Here is an 18346-nt window from a genome sequence, read left to right as displayed (position 1 = left end):
GCCTCCCCATCTTGGAAACAAGAAAAAAATGTTAAATATTTTATCATGTATTTATTCATTTTTCAACAAAAATTTTATTTTTTGTAGAATAAAAAAAATATTACGATTTTTAGAGAAATTCAGTAACTAGATAAAATATGGAAGAAAAAATTGTTTTCATGACCCTACAAATCTTATCAATTCTATTCTACTTAATTCTTCTCTCATAGCACAGCCACATATCTCTTCAAGCTAACAAATGGAAAACCTTTCTCTCCATACATGAATTCACTTTTCAAAATACCCAAAAAAAGATATCTTTTCCTCAACAATATTTAATTGCTCTGTTTGGATTGGTCATTTTTTCAAAAACAAATTTTTCAAATACAATGTTACAGTAATACACAATAATTCAAAAAATATCTCATCCATACAATATATCAAAAATTTCAAAAAATTTTTATGTAAAAATTTTTCATATACATTGCTACAGTAAGTTTTTTTAAAAACACCCCCAAAAACAGCTAATCCAAAGGGAGTTAATGTCTTTGCCATTTCTTGACTAGGAAAATTTTTTTATATAAATAGAGTCCTGTTCTACATGTCAATTAAGATGACAAAAAAAGAATCAACTGTTCAACTATTCAAATTTGTATCATAAGTTGATAGGCTATAGATACACATATACATATACAAATACATATATATATGCATACATATATCTATGTATGTATATATGTATGAATGTATCTATATATGTTTGTTTTATATAGACACACATACATCATGTATATTGAATTGGGGATACATAAATGATAAAATCGTAGTGGATTGGAGAAAATAGGTGTCTCCTATAGAAGATGGACAAGAAATAAAGGTAAAGCACTTTTTCAAGATTGGAATTGGTGTCTAATGCATTCAACCACCACATGCATGCATGCATACATACATACATATATAAATGATATATATATATATATATATATATATGTATGTATATATATATATATCATAAAACGTCAATTCTTTATATGATAGATTGCTAAGTTCATTATTTTAATTTTCTGCGAAGTGGACATTCTATCTACATGCCACATGAGTTTTTTAGTTTTTTTTTTTTTTGTGTGGTACTAATTGATTACAATCATTTTTTCACATTCTTATTTATGGTAAATTGTAACCTATCTATGAATAACTTGCATTTTATACATTCATATTATTTATGTGATTGATTTTTTTTAAAAAAAATCAACTCTTCCCTTTCATTTTTTTAATTAATTTCAATCATGTTCTGACCTCCTGTAATTGGTTTAAAAAAAAATCAACTCTTCCCTTTCATTTTTTTAATTAATTTCAATCATGTTTTGACCTCCTGTAATTGGTTTGATCATTTATTACCATTGTTCCTTTTATCTAATAACAATTAATTAGAAGCCTTTTTGGTCTTTCTCATTAATGGTAAATTTCTATCAATCTATTAATAACCTGTCTTACACACGTTTGTATAAATTATGATATTATTTCTTACTTATTTTTTACCTCAATCAATTCATCACTTTCCTATTCAAATTATCGTCAAAACAAAACTATATGATTAGTCTCAATTCTCATAAAAAGATTTGCACCAAAAGGTAGATTACATATAAAATCCTTATTTTTCACTTTTGCTGGTATATAATGATGTTGGGAAAGTAATGCAAATTGAGCTGCAGTTAAATGTGGACAAGGATTTAAAAAAAAAAAAGAAAGCAAAACAATGTTTTGAATAGTAGAATACAGAAACCAATCCATATCTATTTGATTTGTAAGTATAATTTAATTCTATTAGTATCTTGGATTAAGTAGTAATTGATATCATTTTTCTATTATGAAAATGTCAAAAAGATTTAGAGTCAAGAAGGTCAATGTCCATAAGCATGTGGGATGCTCTCTATTATACTTATACGTTGTTTGATAAACAAAAATTTAACATCTAAATTAATTAAGTGGCAATGAATTTTTTAGGCAAAACTTGCTCTCAAAATTAAGTGATAAGCTATTTACTTATCACTAAATATGATATGCACTCAGATGTATTAGATTTAATGCTTAACAATTCAATAATTTAATGGACTCAGACTTCAAATTTCAGATTTCAAACTTTAGTTTCCAGACTTCAATTTTATCAAATGCACCCTCAGTCACACAATGCTTTATGCATTTGATCAGTCATGGTTAATTTTGGATGAGATTCAATTAGATTTAAGTTCTAAGAAAAAAAAACAAAAATAGACTAATATTTTTGCTAGGTTTTTGCTTTCATGGCTGCCGTTGAGCAATCCGCTGGAGGGCATCCTAAATTTTCTACCAAATTCTTTTCTCAGCTGTTTTCTGATTCTTCTCCCTCTCTATCTCTTTGAAAACTCCTTCTTTACATAGGGGAAAATTGGCGGTTTGCTTCACCCACGAGGATGTCTCAAAATTGGCCGCTTCTTTCAAGTTGGCTTTGATTGGTAAATTCTCCCATAGATGTCTGAAGATTGATGAAGTTTGTAAATTTTTTGTCTCCGTGGATCTCCAGAATGTGGTACATGTTGGTCATCTTGATTCACACCATGTTCTATTGTGCTTTGTTTTTGAAGTTGATTTCCATCGCATATGGACTAGGGGTTTTTGGCACCTTGACAAATACCCCATGCATGTCTTTTGATGGACTCCAAGGGAATCTTTGTTGGTCCCGATTTGGGTCTTCTTGCCTAATTTCCCTATTCATTTCTTCATTAAACAGAGCTTGTTCTCTATTGTTTCCTATAGGAACTACTCTTTTCGTTGATGCAGCAACGGCATCACTCACGTGCCCTAGTATTGCTAGGGTTTACGTGAAAGTGGATGTGTCAAAACCCATTTGTTCGCAGTTTTGGATTGGTGTTGAAGATAGTGGTTTTTGGCAGATTATCAAGCCTAAGAATCCCCCAAAATATTGTAATAGGTGTTGGCAGTTGGGACATGATGAGGCAAATCGTTGTTCGGGGCAAGAAAGTTTATTCAGTCAATGACCAAGGAAACAAGTGCTATCCAAGGATCAAGTTGCTCAGTAGATTCAAAACTCTCCTTCTGGTTCAAAAGCCATAGAAGAAAACCTACTTTGCTCTCTTCCAAAGCCTAGGGTTGTTTTAGTCTCAACTATTGATTATCAACAAAATATTCAGGGAGTATCTCTTCCACTAGTGATAGATTCGGTGGTGGTTTCCTCAGAGGTTGTCACGTTGATATAGAGCCCAGGGTTGGTTTGTGTGATAGCCCCACTTTCCCCAAAGGTGAACTAGAGGGGGTCAGTAGACCGCCTGTCCAACTCTTGCCAAGACTCACTACAATCCATAGCAAGAATTACTTGAAATTTCTAAACTAACCAAAATAATATTCATTACACCCCAAAATAACATTTACATACATCCAAAAGCTATTACATAGGTTTGCGTACAAAAGATTCATCATTCGGCATCTATCTTAATTACAACCCAAAAATATATACACTACAGTCATTTCTACTAAAATAAAAACTTAAAATCTCTCAAAACATTCCAACAGTATTCTTGAACACTCTCGGATCCGAATCTTGTTAAGGAAAACAAAACGTGGGATGAGCTTACGCCTAGTGAGCATTCCAGGTAAACAGGCAAAATAAGAGAATAGCACAATTAATTTAACATGTAAGCACATTTTCCCAAGTAATATAGGTTCAGGTAAATCGATACTGAACTTTAGAAATTGGCAGTGCAGTAATTAATTGTAATAGGAATCTTTCAATGTAAAATACTTGATAAACATTAACATTTATGCATGCATTCAATCATTCGTTCAAGTAAATATATAAGGATGAACAATAATTTAAACATTAAAAGGATACGGAGCTCACAGGGAGTAACATTCACCTTATAACTGCCAATAAACAATCCCCTACATTTTACCACCTTATAACCTCCGAACTCCCACCTTATATCCTCCGAAAGATCAACAATCCCCTCATTTAACATTCACCTTATGCCCTCTGATAAATCAACAATCCCCTCATTTAATATTAAACATTCAACATTGTACTCAAGGCCTTTCGACAACGAGTTTTGAGCTTTGCACTTAACATTGGTAAGTTATAAACCCAGAGCTGTCCAGCTGATCGGACCTCGCAAATGGCGAGTCTCGGATAGGGTGCCAGCATAGGGTTAAACTCAGTTCAGCCGATGTGATAAAGTACACATCGGCCTACATTCTTGCACATTTATCACACATTCATGCAATGTGAACATGCGCTCATAGCAAATTAACAAGACAAGAAAATCACAAAAGTCATTCACTTATTCTCATGTCATTCAAAGGAGAGCACTTAAGCAAATAATAGCATTTTCTCAAGTCATGCATAATCAAATAACATGCATTGGAACACTTACCAATCAATTGCAACCCTTCACTTTAATCCTGGTTTGTCCTCTTGAACTCTCTTGAGTCCTGTGGTCATATATTATATTAAAATACTAGCAATACAAAGTCAAAATACATGAAGAAATTAGGGTTTCAAAACTTCATTTAGAAAATGCATCAATTTACAAGTTTTATACCCGTATAACCTATCAAAATATAATATTTTCTTGTTGCAATCGAGGAGAAAATCTCATGTGCTTACTAAATCAACGTTGCAAAAGTCATTTGGAGCACAAGAGCATCGATTATAGTCAAACGTATGAAGAAATTAGAACAAGACTTTCAAAATACAAAGTTGGAAATTGTCTGACCTAAAATGATTTGAAGAATCTCATTTCCTTTCATTTAAACCTCAATTCCACTCATAAAATCAAGCTCAAAATGGTTTAACAACTCCAACTTATAGTTGGAAATGGAAGCAAGAACAAGTTTAGAAAACAAAATTTTCTCCAGTTTTGCGCGACACTATTTGAAAAATCGGATCGCAAGCTTCTTAAGTTCAAAATTTATAAATTTTATACCATTGGAAAATATACTCAAAGAACTACAATTTTTTAGAATACATATTTGTAAGATTCTATCCATAAATCAGTCAAATTCCAGTCTCAAGTTGTTGCTTCATCAAGTAGAAAAACAGAGCAGGTGTGAAAATTCAGTCAACTTTGGAAAATCATAGATATTCATAGGAATTGATAAAATTCTAAAATTTTCACGGTAGAATGTACTCCGAATCTAGTTTCAAACGCAATAAGAAGAACTCAATTTGGATTTTTCTACACCAAGATATAATAGATTTTTCAAGACTGCTCAGAGTCTCCTGCAGGAAAATTTTCAGCAACACTTCTCCTTATTTTCTTAACTTTTCCATCCAAACTCAACACCAATATTTATAGCAATCCAACCTCAAACACAACCACAAATTATAGGATCTAAAGTACACTTGTTTAAGGCCACAAAACCATCTAATATAGCCAATTTCTAGCTCAAGAATCAACCACAACAAAGCTGGAATTTATAACCCTAGGCTGAAATTTTCCTCTACAATTGAAATTTTCTATAATCAAGCCAAAATAACATATAAAAGCTAGCAAATTCACATAGCAAAACTACTAGATCATGGCCAAGCTCAAACCATCATACCAAAGCTGAAATTTAACCATCAAAGCTGAAATCTCCAAACCACTACACAAACTATAAAATTTTCCATAGAATCCACCAAAAATCAAGCCTTAAATCCACTCAAATGCAAGTTAAAAGAGAAGAAATGGTTTCAAGCCATGATTACCTTTAATCCTATGAAGAAGAGCAACCAAAGCTTTCTTTTTTCCCCAAATTCCTCCACCCAAGGTCTTCCTCCTTCTTTAAAGTTACTTCCTATGGATTGGATTGCAAACTTATGGTGAATCTCAAGATTCAAGCAAGAATTTCTAGGTTGGAAATGGAGTTTATTTTCTCTCCTTTTCTTCTCCAAGAGGTCGGCCAAGAGGAAAGAAAGGGAATGAAATTTTTGGTCAATTTTTTTTCCAAGATGAAGACTAAAACTAGTCTTAGTCAAAGATAAAGGTCCAAAGCCTTAATGACAAATGGCATCCAAGGATTAATCCTCATCCTATTGTCTTCCAATCACTAAAATATCTAGTCAACCTCTAATTATCCCTTAACACCTTATAAAATAATATCCGTTTGCACAATACTCGTTCTAATCTTCAAAAATTTATCGCACGTACTTCACTAGTGGGTCCTACTTCCATAATGCATTAGGAACTTAATATGTACTAACTTATACAAGAAAAATGATTTAAAAACTTGACTCACTTGTAAAAATATCTAGGAAATGAATGTAATATGGTAAAGTAATGAAAATGTATTCAAAGAAATATAATAAAATAAGAAAATTTTCGGATCCTCACAGTTTGTGCACTGAGACTGCTTTGAGTGCTGGGGAGCAGTCTTGATTGCGTAATTTGGAAAGCCAGGCTGAATTGCAGATTGTACTTCCACCTGCCATTCCTTCTGTTGCATCCACTTTGATATCTCCAACTGCTTCTATTTTGGCTGGAGAAGTTGTTGCTGCTATTACTAATTTGTCAGGTTGTTAATCATGATATAGTGATCTCGACATCTCTTGCCTTGCACAAGGACGTTGAGTCTGTTGAGTATGTGGATGGGGAGTTAGTTTCTAATTCCGACGAAGAATGCAATGATTTTCAAGAGAGGAAGGGTAACTTATCGGCAACTGAAGCTGAATGTTCTGGACTAGATGCTTATAATTTGGATCCCATAGTGGGTTTTTCAATGCAAAAGGATGGGGATGTGGATGGTACTTTCCAACCTGTCACGCAAGGGAAGAAGAAGGGGGTACGGGTTATAGCTCCATCGGATCGTGAGCTTCATTCAAAGGTAAATTTGTGACGGCCCCACCTTCTCCTAGGGCGTACCCTAGGGTTCCGCGGGTCGCCTGCCCAACTCTCGCCGGAACTCACTTATACATCTCAAGTAAAAATAAATGAAAATAAGACCACTAGAACAAGTGTAACAATAGTTCCAAACTTAAAACATATACTTATATACATTTCCATCTCAAAAGTAGTACAAATCCAAATGTACAAAGGTTCTCAATTCTTCATACAACTAACCCTTGCCAAGCGCTAGGGCGAGAACCATTACACAAATGCAAAAGAACTAGACTGGGTTAGTCTGTACAGATCTCTCGTCCTTGCACGCATCCCCTGTTAAGGAAAACAAAACTAACGGAATGAGCTACAAGCTCAGTGAGGTCCCAGACACATAATCAACTAAAACAAAGACATTTATCATGTAATAACAAGTAATCCAAAAAATATTTACAATATGAAGCAATGATAACACATTCATTAAAAGGATACATGCTCACATGGAGCCTTTCGTTCTTTCATTCACCTTTCATTTCCTTATTCCTCCAATCATTTTAAAATGCATTTTGTAAGTGAAAACCCCTCCATTGACATTGTCACTCGTTCATTCATTTCATTTTTTCCCCTTCTGGACATTGGCCAGACTCCACCCGACAACGTGGTAATACTTGAGTATACCAAACTTTCACCCAGGGTCACCAAATCGCCCGACCGAGTCCGCTTCTGGCTCGAGTCGACAGGTAACAAAGGGCAATGGCCCAATTCAGCCAAACGGCTTACATTCATATGCAACTAGCATTAATCATGTAATCATTGAAAATTTCACATTTGTTTAGGTCGAGTACGATAAAGTACACACTCGCCTAGAAAATTTCATTTTAACAGTCATTGATAACATTGAACATTTAATCATACATCCACAACAAGCCACATAGTCAATGAAAACATAACATACAAAGAACACTCACCTATTTAAACAAAAGAACGTCCAAAGTATTCTTTCGGGTGATACCCTCAATCACCAAGGAACCCTAATATAATCAAAAGAACACATTATGCTTCAACCATCAAAGAATTAAGTGATTCAAAGAAAATTCGAATACGTACTAGTACAAAATATAAATATGATTTTGGTAGTGAAAATAGTACATTTAAACCAAAGGACATAAGTAAAATATTTGTAAAACTTATGGTCACTCGTAAAACTTTAAAATCTCCAATTTGAGTCGAAGTGACAAAGAAAACGTATTTCTATTAGTCGTAAATTTCATTTTTCCAAGGGTACAAGTCTCGACCGAATTCTAACTTATATACCTCGATAAAAGAAGACACAAATATCCTAGATGGTTCAAGTGGTATTCATCCTCAAGCCTTATTCGAGTCGCAAGTATATCTACCTAACCCTCGAGCGTAAATTTGGGCAGCACGCCCTTTGTATTTACCTATTTTCCAGCCATTTATGGCTTCATTCTTTTCCTCAATCAGTTCCAAAGTCATACACAAAATAATCTCATTTCAATAGCCGTTCAATAGACTCAATGTCATACAAGTACAAAATCAAGCTAGGAACATGTCCGGAAATGAAGTTAAGTCATAAAACAAAAGACAGATTTGACGCCGCTTAGCATATCGGACACAACCGAAGCTACGCTTATCGGACTGGTGTGCAATTTATACCATTTCGAAACTAAAATAAAGGGCTACAACTTTGATGAAGACCACTCAGTCCAGTTCGTAATGTATCCAGGTCAAAATTTCAAAGTATAGAACCAGAATCTCACAATCAGGTTAGTTAACTGCACTATGCGTAAACGACCATAACTCAGGCTACCGAGATCCGATTGAGGCGTTTTTAGGGCCGTTGGAAAGCTAAGACATAGCACTACAACTTTTGTGTTTTGGCCAAATGCTAATTCAGTACGGATCAGGGTGAACAGACGCGGTCAGGTTGGTGAAATGTCAAAACTGTCCGCAAAAACTACACCTATGGCAGTCAAGGTTATTTTTGTCATTTCACATGATACAGTGCTCAGAAATTTTACAGGCAGCTATAAAACATCATTTGCTACAACTTTCATGTTTTAACCTAAGGCTGATTCGGCCTCCATCATGGCCGAATGAAACTGGGCAGAACAGGGTAATACTACCAAATGAAAACCCTAAGCTGGAATTTATGCAAACCAACTAGAAATTTCTTTAGGCAAAGTAAACTAGCACCTAAATACAAGATTTTGCATACATCAAAACTAGTAAATCATGACCAACCATTACACTTCACATATGGACAGAAAATTCATGATAAAAACTGAAAATTTCCATAATATCACTTCCAACCATGAAATATTGCATAAGACTATCAAAGTTGGCTCCATAAGGCACTAATTTGAAATTATTTGAAATGGAGAAAGGTTCTTAGCATAAATACCTTAAAGCTTAGGCAAAGAGGCTATCCACACCTTTCTCTTCCCAAATCATTCCACAAAAACCCTTAAACTTCCCTAGAGACCAACTTCTATGGAGTATTTTGCAATATTATCGGTGAAATCTCAAGATCCAAGCATGGATTGGAGGATGAAGTTGAGGTTTTCTTTCTCTCTTTTCTAGCTAAGGAGTTCGGCCAAGAGGAAGAAAGGAATGAAGAAATTTTGTCCAATTTTTTTCCAAGATAAAGATCAAGAAAAGTCTTGGTCAAAAGTCAAGGTCCAATAGTTTTGTGACAAATGGTCCTTTAGGGTTTCAATCCTATCCTTTTGTCTACCAATGGTAATTTATCTAACTAACTTCTAATTGTCTCCTAGCACCTTGTACAGTAATAACACTTAGCACAAAAATCACTTAATTACAAAATCACTTAATCACCAAAATTTTATCGCACTAGCGGGTCCCACATCTATAATGCGATTCAAATTTAACGTACACTAACTTATACTAGGAAAATGATTTAAAACTGTACTTACTTATAAAAATGCATAGAAAATTTAATATTTTAAAGGCAAGTATAAAAATATAGGCAAAAATAAAATAATGCCTAGAAAATGTGAAAATTTTTGGGTTCTCACAAAATTCATCCAAGAACTCTTTCCCAGTCTTGTCCAATGAATAAATTATTTTTTTTGGAATATTAGGGGCATCTCTAGAGGCCCTAACTTCCGTAGATTGAAGAAGTTGATTCGATTGCATAAGCTTCACTTGGTGGCTATTTGTTAGTCGAAAGTTTCAGTGGATGAATTGCATAATTTTCAAATTCGTCTAGGTATAGATTCAGCTCTTGCTAATAATGATGGGTCCGTTTGGGTTTTTTCCAATAGTTTGGTGACATTTAATGTTGTTGGGTAGTCTGGGCAACATGTATCTTTGTATGTTTAGTGCTATTTATTTCCTTCCTCGTTTATCATGTCTTTTGTTCATGCTAGTTGCTCTGATAACGATCGTCTGATTTTATGGAATTTGTTGTTAGTTGATAATCTCTCTAATGTTCCTTGCATTGTAGGGGGGAGGGGGAGCAGATTTTAATGTTATCGTTGATTCGGAGGAAAAAAGAAGGGGTTGCCTTTTTCATCCATTGGAGGGAGTGGATTTTTTGTCATATATGTCAGAGGCTGGTTTGTTTGATATTGGTTCCATAGGCTCCCATTTTACATGGTGTAATAATCGCTAGGGACGTGCACGCATTTGGAAGAGATTAGACAGATTTTTATGTAATTAGTCTACGTGTTTGTTGAATTTGTCTTTTGAGGTGCAGCATTGGGAGAGAGATCCTTCTTATTACTCTCCTTTATTGCTTTCAGCGACTACACCCCTTGATAACAAACCTAAAGCCTTTTGCTTTCTTAATTTCTGGACATCTAATTCTAATTTCGAGGGCATTGGAGTAGTTCTTTTTTAGTACTTCCTTTGGGCAGCGAAGCTACGTAGTTTGAAGAACGTATTGCAGTTGTGGTCCAAGACAACCTATGGTGACATTTTTCAAGCTGTTAAAGACGCGGAGGCAGCTCCTGTACAAGCTGAGGCTAGGTTTGATTTAGGAGATGTTTTTGTTTCTGAGCTTAATGAGGTGAGGGCCAAGCTTCGCTATACTTCGAGCATTGAGGAAAAGTTATGGCAGCAAAAGGCTAGAATTAAGTGGCTGCATGATGGGGACAAGAATACTAAATTTTTCCACTCAACTATTGCAGAACGCCGAAGCAGATCGGTTATTCACCGTATCAAGAACTCGGGTGAAACTTGGATTTTGACAGGTTGGAGTCTGTACAATAATAAATACCTACTCAAGAAAAAAATATAACTTTAATATATAGCGATTAGCAAGGTCAAATCTACAGGGATTGGAGATAATTTATTTCTTTTCTAACTGAGATAAAAAGGGGGGGGGGGGTTTGGAGAAACTTGAAATTAACCAACTAAATTCAGTAAAATCAAATTAACACAAATAAAATAAAATTGAATCAATAATAGCAAAACTCTAGCCAGAGAAATAACTGTCAGACAAAGTTCATAAACTGATCATAGATGCAAGGATGAATTCAATTATTTATTGATAAATTAGTTTTAGCATAAAAGCCAACTCTTTCTTATTTTGTCGAATAGTTAAGGTACGACCGTTGATTATTTCTCTAATCAGGAAACAACCCTAGAAGTTTAATTTCCCAATTGCATGAGTAATTAGAAAAGTCTAATTCTAACTAATCGACACGCTACGGGGGTCTCTTTAAGTTAGATTATTCGTTCCCCTAACACAAACCTAGTTATGCCAGTTGCTACTAGGATTAAAACAATCTAACAATTACGGATTAAATCGCTTCAATTAAATCGACTATCAAGTCAATTCAAATACCGGGCCCTTTGATATTCGAATAATATAATAGTCATAAATACCAAAGAACAAATAGATACTAACAAATAAAAAAATAGTGTAATTGATTCGGTCTCACAGTTTGTAGAACAAAGTCTTCAAGCTATCCTCAAGCTAGAAAAAGAATTTAGCTAGGCATCCTTGAGGGAAATCCGCAAGACTCCATTGATAACAATTGCGTATCGTTTTTTTTTTCTCTGAAACTAACGAAAGACGAGAAGGTAAGAAAAAAGTGGCAGTATACTTCAAAGAGTCCTCCCAAAATTGTTGTTGGGCAACTCCTAATCAAATGGAGATCCGACTTTCCTAATTCCTCTTGTTTCCTACATAACCTCAACTACTAATAATAAGATATGTTCTCCAAAATAGAAAAAGGAAACTACTCATTGTTTCAAGTTTCTTAATCCAATACTAAGACTAATAATGAAAATTAAGGTCTTCAAAATCTTCCTCCAAAAACTGCCTTGAATTCGATTCAGATTTGGAAATTGATCCCTAACGCATCACCATCAAAGTAATTTTTAGAATGCTGAAAAATTGCTCCATTTAATCACGTCTCACATAATTCCCTACAATTAACACAATTAACCAAATATAATGTTTGATGGTGACGGGTTTATAATGTTTGATGGTGACTTGAACAAAAAATCGAGAGCATTAAAAGTTCAAGAAGATTACAGATCCATAGTGTAATTTCTTAAGAAAAATTAGACAGTCAACTTTTGTGATTATTCAACAGACTGCAGGTTTTCAAACTCAAAACCTTGTTATTACAGATACCTTCGTGCCTAAGGTCCTAAACATGTCAACAGAAACTCACAGACAACCAAACAAGATTCACAAACATCTTCATAATTTAAGATTGTGCCAAGCCTATTTCTCCCATTTCAACCCCGGTAGACAGGAATGAGTTATCTGAATTCTTAACCCAGCAATTTGCTCGAATTTCACCTCGAGTCCCAGTCAATACGTTCAGCTGCCCCATCTTTATCATTGCATCCACAAACTTCTCAAAAAAGAGTGACTGATTAACTGCAAAACTCGTAACAATTCCTCTCGTCCTACCATCAGTGTACAAGTCCTGGTCCGATGTGAAGAGACCTTGACGGTTCATAAGATCAACATAGTACTTATTATCAAACTTGTTTGGACTTCTAATGTCCATAATAGTTGTGTTATTTGAATCGTTGGTGGGACAAACCCCTTTAAGGTTGTTAGCAAAGGTTTTGTCCATTGTTGGATCTTGATTTGGATATAGCCTAGCAGTGAAGGAAGTGCAATGGCCCCTTCCGATCGTGTGTGCACCAGAAAGAGCCACAGCATCAGTTGCATCAAAATTTTTGGTTGCAAGAGATGTTAGGATGGTACTTGCATTAGCAAAGGGTGGAATAAGATTAGCTATGGTTGCATTTGCTGTAGCAAAGTTGAGTCCGTCCCTTCTTCCTAATGGAACATCATACTCAGGGCCACCAGTCTGCAATAACAAGAAAATTGACAACAATAGTTAGATGCAAAGCTCAAATTTTCAAGTGCACTCCTAAGGAGGTAATAGTACAGTATGTTACTTTGATTTTGTAAATTAGTTCTTTTGTTGTGTAGTCTAAATGGTGCCAGTTTTAGAATATCATAGGAGCTCGCCAATATGTTTTAGCAACGAATATGCCTCAATTTTTTCATCATAATCTACAAACAATTTTTAAATTTTTTTTTTATCAATTTGTTTTTGCAACTCTCCTTTCATGTAAATCGATCAACAAATCTAAAATATAAAGAAGACTTTTTAGTTGTTTGCGGTCAGCTACAACTACTTTTCCAGATCACCATACTTTTGTATGCTTATTTTCTGTACTATTTTCTGATGGCTCATTATTTATAGCATGCTGCATGCTACCAGATGATCTTTCATGATGAGCTCATTGGTTATAGCATTCTAATGATTAAAAAGAGTGTAAAATTAAAAGGAAAATAACAAAGTAAAGGCAAGCGCATGTCATGATTAGGTTTTAGTCCCACTTGGTCGTCATCTATTAATTTCTTATATCCATTTTTTTAATTTACCATCCATTCTTTGTATGATAATTATTAATTGAGATCATTAATGCCATATCCTCCCAGACGTACATCGTTTTCCGTCCTGACCAACTGCTTTCATGTTTGGACTAAAAACTGAAGTCAATTTTTATTTTTCATGGTGGTCATCGTTCATTCAGGAATTTATGTCAAATTTGAAACTTTGGTCATTATCATTAGCGGACCTGAATCACATGGGATCGTTAGTGAGTGCTACCTTTATACTTATACTTAGTATTTTATTTATTTAATTTATCCTATATACTATTTTTTTTTTATCCTTACGTGATGATAAGTGAAATTGACATTGAAGGATTTCAACTGGATCTGAATTGATTCCATATGCCTATGATTACTAATTCTTAGTGTATATATGTTACTGTGCGTGTAAAAGAGTGCATATAGGTGAATTTGGCACCCTCAACCAAAAAAGAAAAAAGAAAAGAAAAAAGGGAAAAGTGCATATGGATGAAAGTAGGATTATTTACCAGGTAAACAGCGTCCCGGGCAGCTAGAGCTGTTATATCAGAACAGGATACCACCGTACCGCACTCTTTCTGCACTCGACTACGAAGGTCATTGATGATTTTGAATGACTCAAGTCTCAAGGTCAAGTTTGGAATCGCTTGCTGTTCACTCGGCTTACCTGCCGATCCATCCAGCAACACTGAACCATCACAACCCTTACAAATTCATCAAAAGAAAATCATAGGTCCAGTAAATCAGAACCAAAGGAGAATTAATTATATAAACAATTTCAGTGTTGTTACAGCATGAATTTTGGAGAATATAGAAATATTATACCGCAATGGATGTATATGAAATTCTGCCATAAAACTGTTTTTGTTAATCAAAGTGCATTTGATCACTGTTATAGTTCTTTCTTTCCTTGTTTACAAACTTGACATATAACATTAAAGACAAGTTTGGCTTGACATTTGCTAAAGGGGATTCTCCAAGATTAGTGAACGGAGAATATAATCTACCAAAGCTGGGGGAAGTGACCTTTTGACAAATAGTGATTGAAATTTCATGGCGCATGAACCATGCTAAGATTAACAACCCAAGCTTACACCAAACTGGCTTAAGCGCTGTTTCTTGCTTGATTACCTGGACAAAGCAGTCATGGAAATGGAGGCGAAGCAAGCCAGCAGCTTGGCCAACATCGTCTTTGAATACCTTCTGGAGGCGCTTTCTGACTATAGATTCCAGCTTGGGGCAGCTGGAATCATAGAAAGCCCATGAAAGTCCATTCACTATCGGTGGGGTGCTTTGAGCTTTTGTACCATGAAAACTGCCAAGAAGCAAAAGTAAAGATGAGGTGATAAAAAGAAGAGAGGTCAAAGAATTGGTGCTAACTAAAGCCATAATCGAGTTAGATTTGTCTCCCAGACGGATGAACGAGACTCTATTTATAGAGTAGATAAAGTCACAGCATAATTTAAAAAAAGAAAAGAAAAAAAAAGAAGAAGAAGAAAAAACGAATTAATGGACTATTTCTCGAGCAAGCTAGGCTACTTATTTCGAGGGACCACGTGAAGGCCATATCTACTTTCGGTGTTCTCGTACAACGATATAAACTCTCAGATGCCATTATTGTAATTGAATCGTGTGTTCCTCATCTTAGCTTGTTTGATTTATGTCGTTATTTCTGAATAATTTTTTCCTTCTTGTAACTGAAAAAAGAAAAAGAGATTCGCAAGTATCTAATTCATCCGTTTGAATTGCTATTTTTAAAAGATTTTGTTAAAAAAAAATTTACAATAATTTGATATATATAAAATAAAAAAATGATTAACTAATGTGTTCGCAAAGGACGTAAAAAAATTTTTTGATTTTGATGAAACTGTTTTTCAACAATAAAATTTTTTAAAAAGTACTCTAAAAGGTAATCTAAAAATAGTTTAAATTTTTTTAAAATTTTAAAAAATATTTCAAAATATATTCTAGAAAGTTTTCTACTCTTAAATATCCTAAAATATTTTCTGAAAAATATCCCAAAATATAATATAAAAACTTTGTTACAGCAAAATTTTTCAAAACACTCCAAAAAATAGCTAATCCAAACGGAGAGATAATCCATTCAAGCAGTTTTTGCCCAGAATATTGTAAAACAAAATTTACTCAAAATGCATTGCGACAGGTTTCGTGAAGAATCTTTTGACAATTAGAGATAGAAAGTTCGGATGTGTTTGTACTAAAAGTGCGCAAAAATGAAAAGAAAAAGTGTTTGTACTAAAAGTAGATGTGAGAGAGAGATAGAAAGTTCGGATGTGTTTGTACTAAAAGTGCGCAAAAATGAAAAGAAAAAGTGTTTGTACTAAAAGTAGATGTGAGAGAAAAATGTGAAGACCTAATAAAGAAAATGTTTTTCAGTCTAATGTGTGATCTGACACGGGAATGGAAACCATTGAATTATCTTCCGGTAAGACTAGTTGCGTCCCAATGAAAGACAGAAGACGAGAGGTTAGCCCATAATTTCCCAGCAATTGCATCAACCAAATGTAGTACCCATTGCATTGGAGTCTTGAGTGGGGTTCATCATTTCGAGCTTGAAAAGCTCAAACAATTGCAATTCCACGTGCAAATGTAACATGATTACAGGACATGGGCTGGAGTTCACAGTAGAGGGCACGGTATGAACTCAGCTGTACGTACAATCTTGAAAGTGCTTCTTTCCACTGGAAAGGGGAAGGTGACGGAATACTTCGCATCTTCCACCGTAAAACCATTGGCGCCAATAATATGGACATTTTTAGCTCAAACTTGCTATGTGTTTAAAAGTGGCTGTGAGAAGACGGAAATTCCGAGTATTTTTCCTATTCTGCAACCAGCCACGTTTGCAAATTAATAATTGCAAACTTATTCCGACATAGATTAACATATCCATGCATCGATTTGTCCTAAGCACTTGGCAATTGTTGCTTCAACGTTTTCCTCTTAGTTGATACCTAATTCTGCCAAAATCGAGATGTGGTCGTACCTTGTTGGCTTATTGCATAGAATATGCAGTAGCACAACTGGCTATAGTGGATTGTGTTTAGATGATAAGCAACTTGTTGAAAAGTAACATATTTATGAAATATCTTACTCTTAACATCTGGTCACATTCTCACCTTCACTACCAAAAGAAAGAGAAAAAAGGTTAGAGAGTGTGGCTTAATGCTATCGGCAATTCAATCCCTAGCAGGATATACCGGTATTTAAGTATAGGAAGAGAGAACAAAATGGGAAAAAAGTGAGGAAAAGAGAAAAGATAAAAACATTAAGATGAAAAGGGTACATTTTATACAAATAGGTTACACGGGTAAAATGCCTACTAAAAAAGTACAAGCGGCTAAAATGTAACTATATACCCCCTATAGTTTAAAAACCTGTTTATAACCCGCATAGTTTGGATCACTGTTAGTTTTTTTGTTAAAACTAAAGGTTTTAGTAAAAGGTCGAAATCAAATTAATAAATTGACAAATATACATTTCCATAATTTTATTCTTTTTTTTTCTTTAACACACACACACACACACACTCTCTCTCTCTCTCTCTCTCTCTCTTGGGAAGAGAAGAGATGATTTTGAAAATTTAGGTTGTGTTTGGATTGCATTTTCCGTCATTTTTCATGAAAAAATTACTGTAGCGATTTGATATATGTGAGGGAAAAATGTGATAGGGAAATGTGATCACGAAAAACGACAATATTTTCCGACGGGAACAAGCAATCCAAGCAAGGCTTTATACTTTGGTCTCCAGAATCTTAATTTTCTCCAAATATGAAAAAGATGGAAGGAAAATAAAAAAAATAAATAAGAAACAAAAAAGATGGAAGGGATATGTAAAACAAATAAATAAGAAACACAAATATCAAATGTTTTTTGGCTACAAATATCATTATGGGTTCCTAAACCAAATATTTAATAGTATTTTCTAATTCTAATTTATCTATTTTTAATTCATTTTCTTCTTTTTATGTTTGGGGGGAAAAGGGGAAGTAATAAAAAGATAAATTTGTCAATTTATTTGTTTATTTTGACTTTTACTATTTACCATAAGTTTTAACGAAAAAACATTACCAAACCACAGGGGATAAAAGGTGATTTATCCTATATATATACATATGCATACACACACACATATATATATAGACACACAGACATATATGTACATATATATGTGTATGTGTGTGTGTATACATATACATATATATGCATATATATATACATATATATACACACACACATAGATATATATATATATATATAGAGATATGTGCCAATATATGTATATATACACATATATAAATATATACATATATAAACACACACACATACATATATATATTTTTATATACAAGTGTATGCACACGTATACTCGCATGCAAATTTAAAAAATTGCAGTTTTCTCATGAATTCACTTTTTAGTTTAAGAATTCAAAACTGAGCATGTTGAGTTCGCTGAGCGGTGGTTGAAACCTCAACATCACATCCCTTGATTTGTTTTGGCTCTTTACCGTATTGAACAGCTGAAGATGACTCGTAAAGAGATTTATAACTACTTACTATCATAAATTTCCAAGTTGATCACGTGAATTACTCTAGAATA

General features: G+C 34.1%; 1 protein-coding gene across 1 annotated transcript; it reads right to left on the bottom strand.

The window, feature by feature from the left end:
• Positions 1-12336: 12336 nt before the first annotated feature.
• On the bottom strand, positions 12337-15123 carry LOC113760940 (peroxidase 12-like). Its single transcript, XM_027303694.1, has 3 exons — positions 14860-15123; positions 14238-14432; positions 12337-13153 (listed from the first exon to the last, which is right to left on the bottom strand). The coding sequence occupies exons 1-3, from the start codon at positions 15115-15117 to the stop codon at positions 12536-12538; spliced, it is 1071 nt and encodes a 356-aa protein (XP_027159495.1). The 5' UTR covers positions 15118-15123; the 3' UTR covers positions 12337-12535.
• Positions 15124-18346: the final 3223 nt, after the last annotated feature.

Source organism: Coffea eugenioides, chromosome 2 (genome assembly GCF_003713205.1).
Source record: "Coffea eugenioides isolate CCC68of chromosome 2, Ceug_1.0, whole genome shotgun sequence".
NCBI classification, from domain to species: domain Eukaryota; kingdom Viridiplantae; phylum Streptophyta; class Magnoliopsida; order Gentianales; family Rubiaceae; genus Coffea; species Coffea eugenioides.
Note: the sequence above shows the minus strand (reverse complement) of the source record. Positions and strands in the feature narration are given on the sequence as shown.

Bases quoted from the DNA above. Each gene is read 5' to 3' on its own strand.
- LOC113760940 (XM_027303694.1), bottom strand. From the start codon at position 15,117: ATGGCTTTAGTTAGCACCAATTCTTTGACCTCTCTTCTTTTTATCACC. The intron at 14,433-14,859 runs GTAATCAAGCAA...TGAATTTGTAAG, and splicing joins TCCATGACTGCTTTGTCCAG to GGTTGTGATGGTTCAGTGTT. The intron at 13,154-14,237 runs GTAAATAATCCT...TTGTTATTGCAG, and splicing joins CCCGGGACGCTGTTTACCTG to ACTGGTGGCCCTGAGTATGA.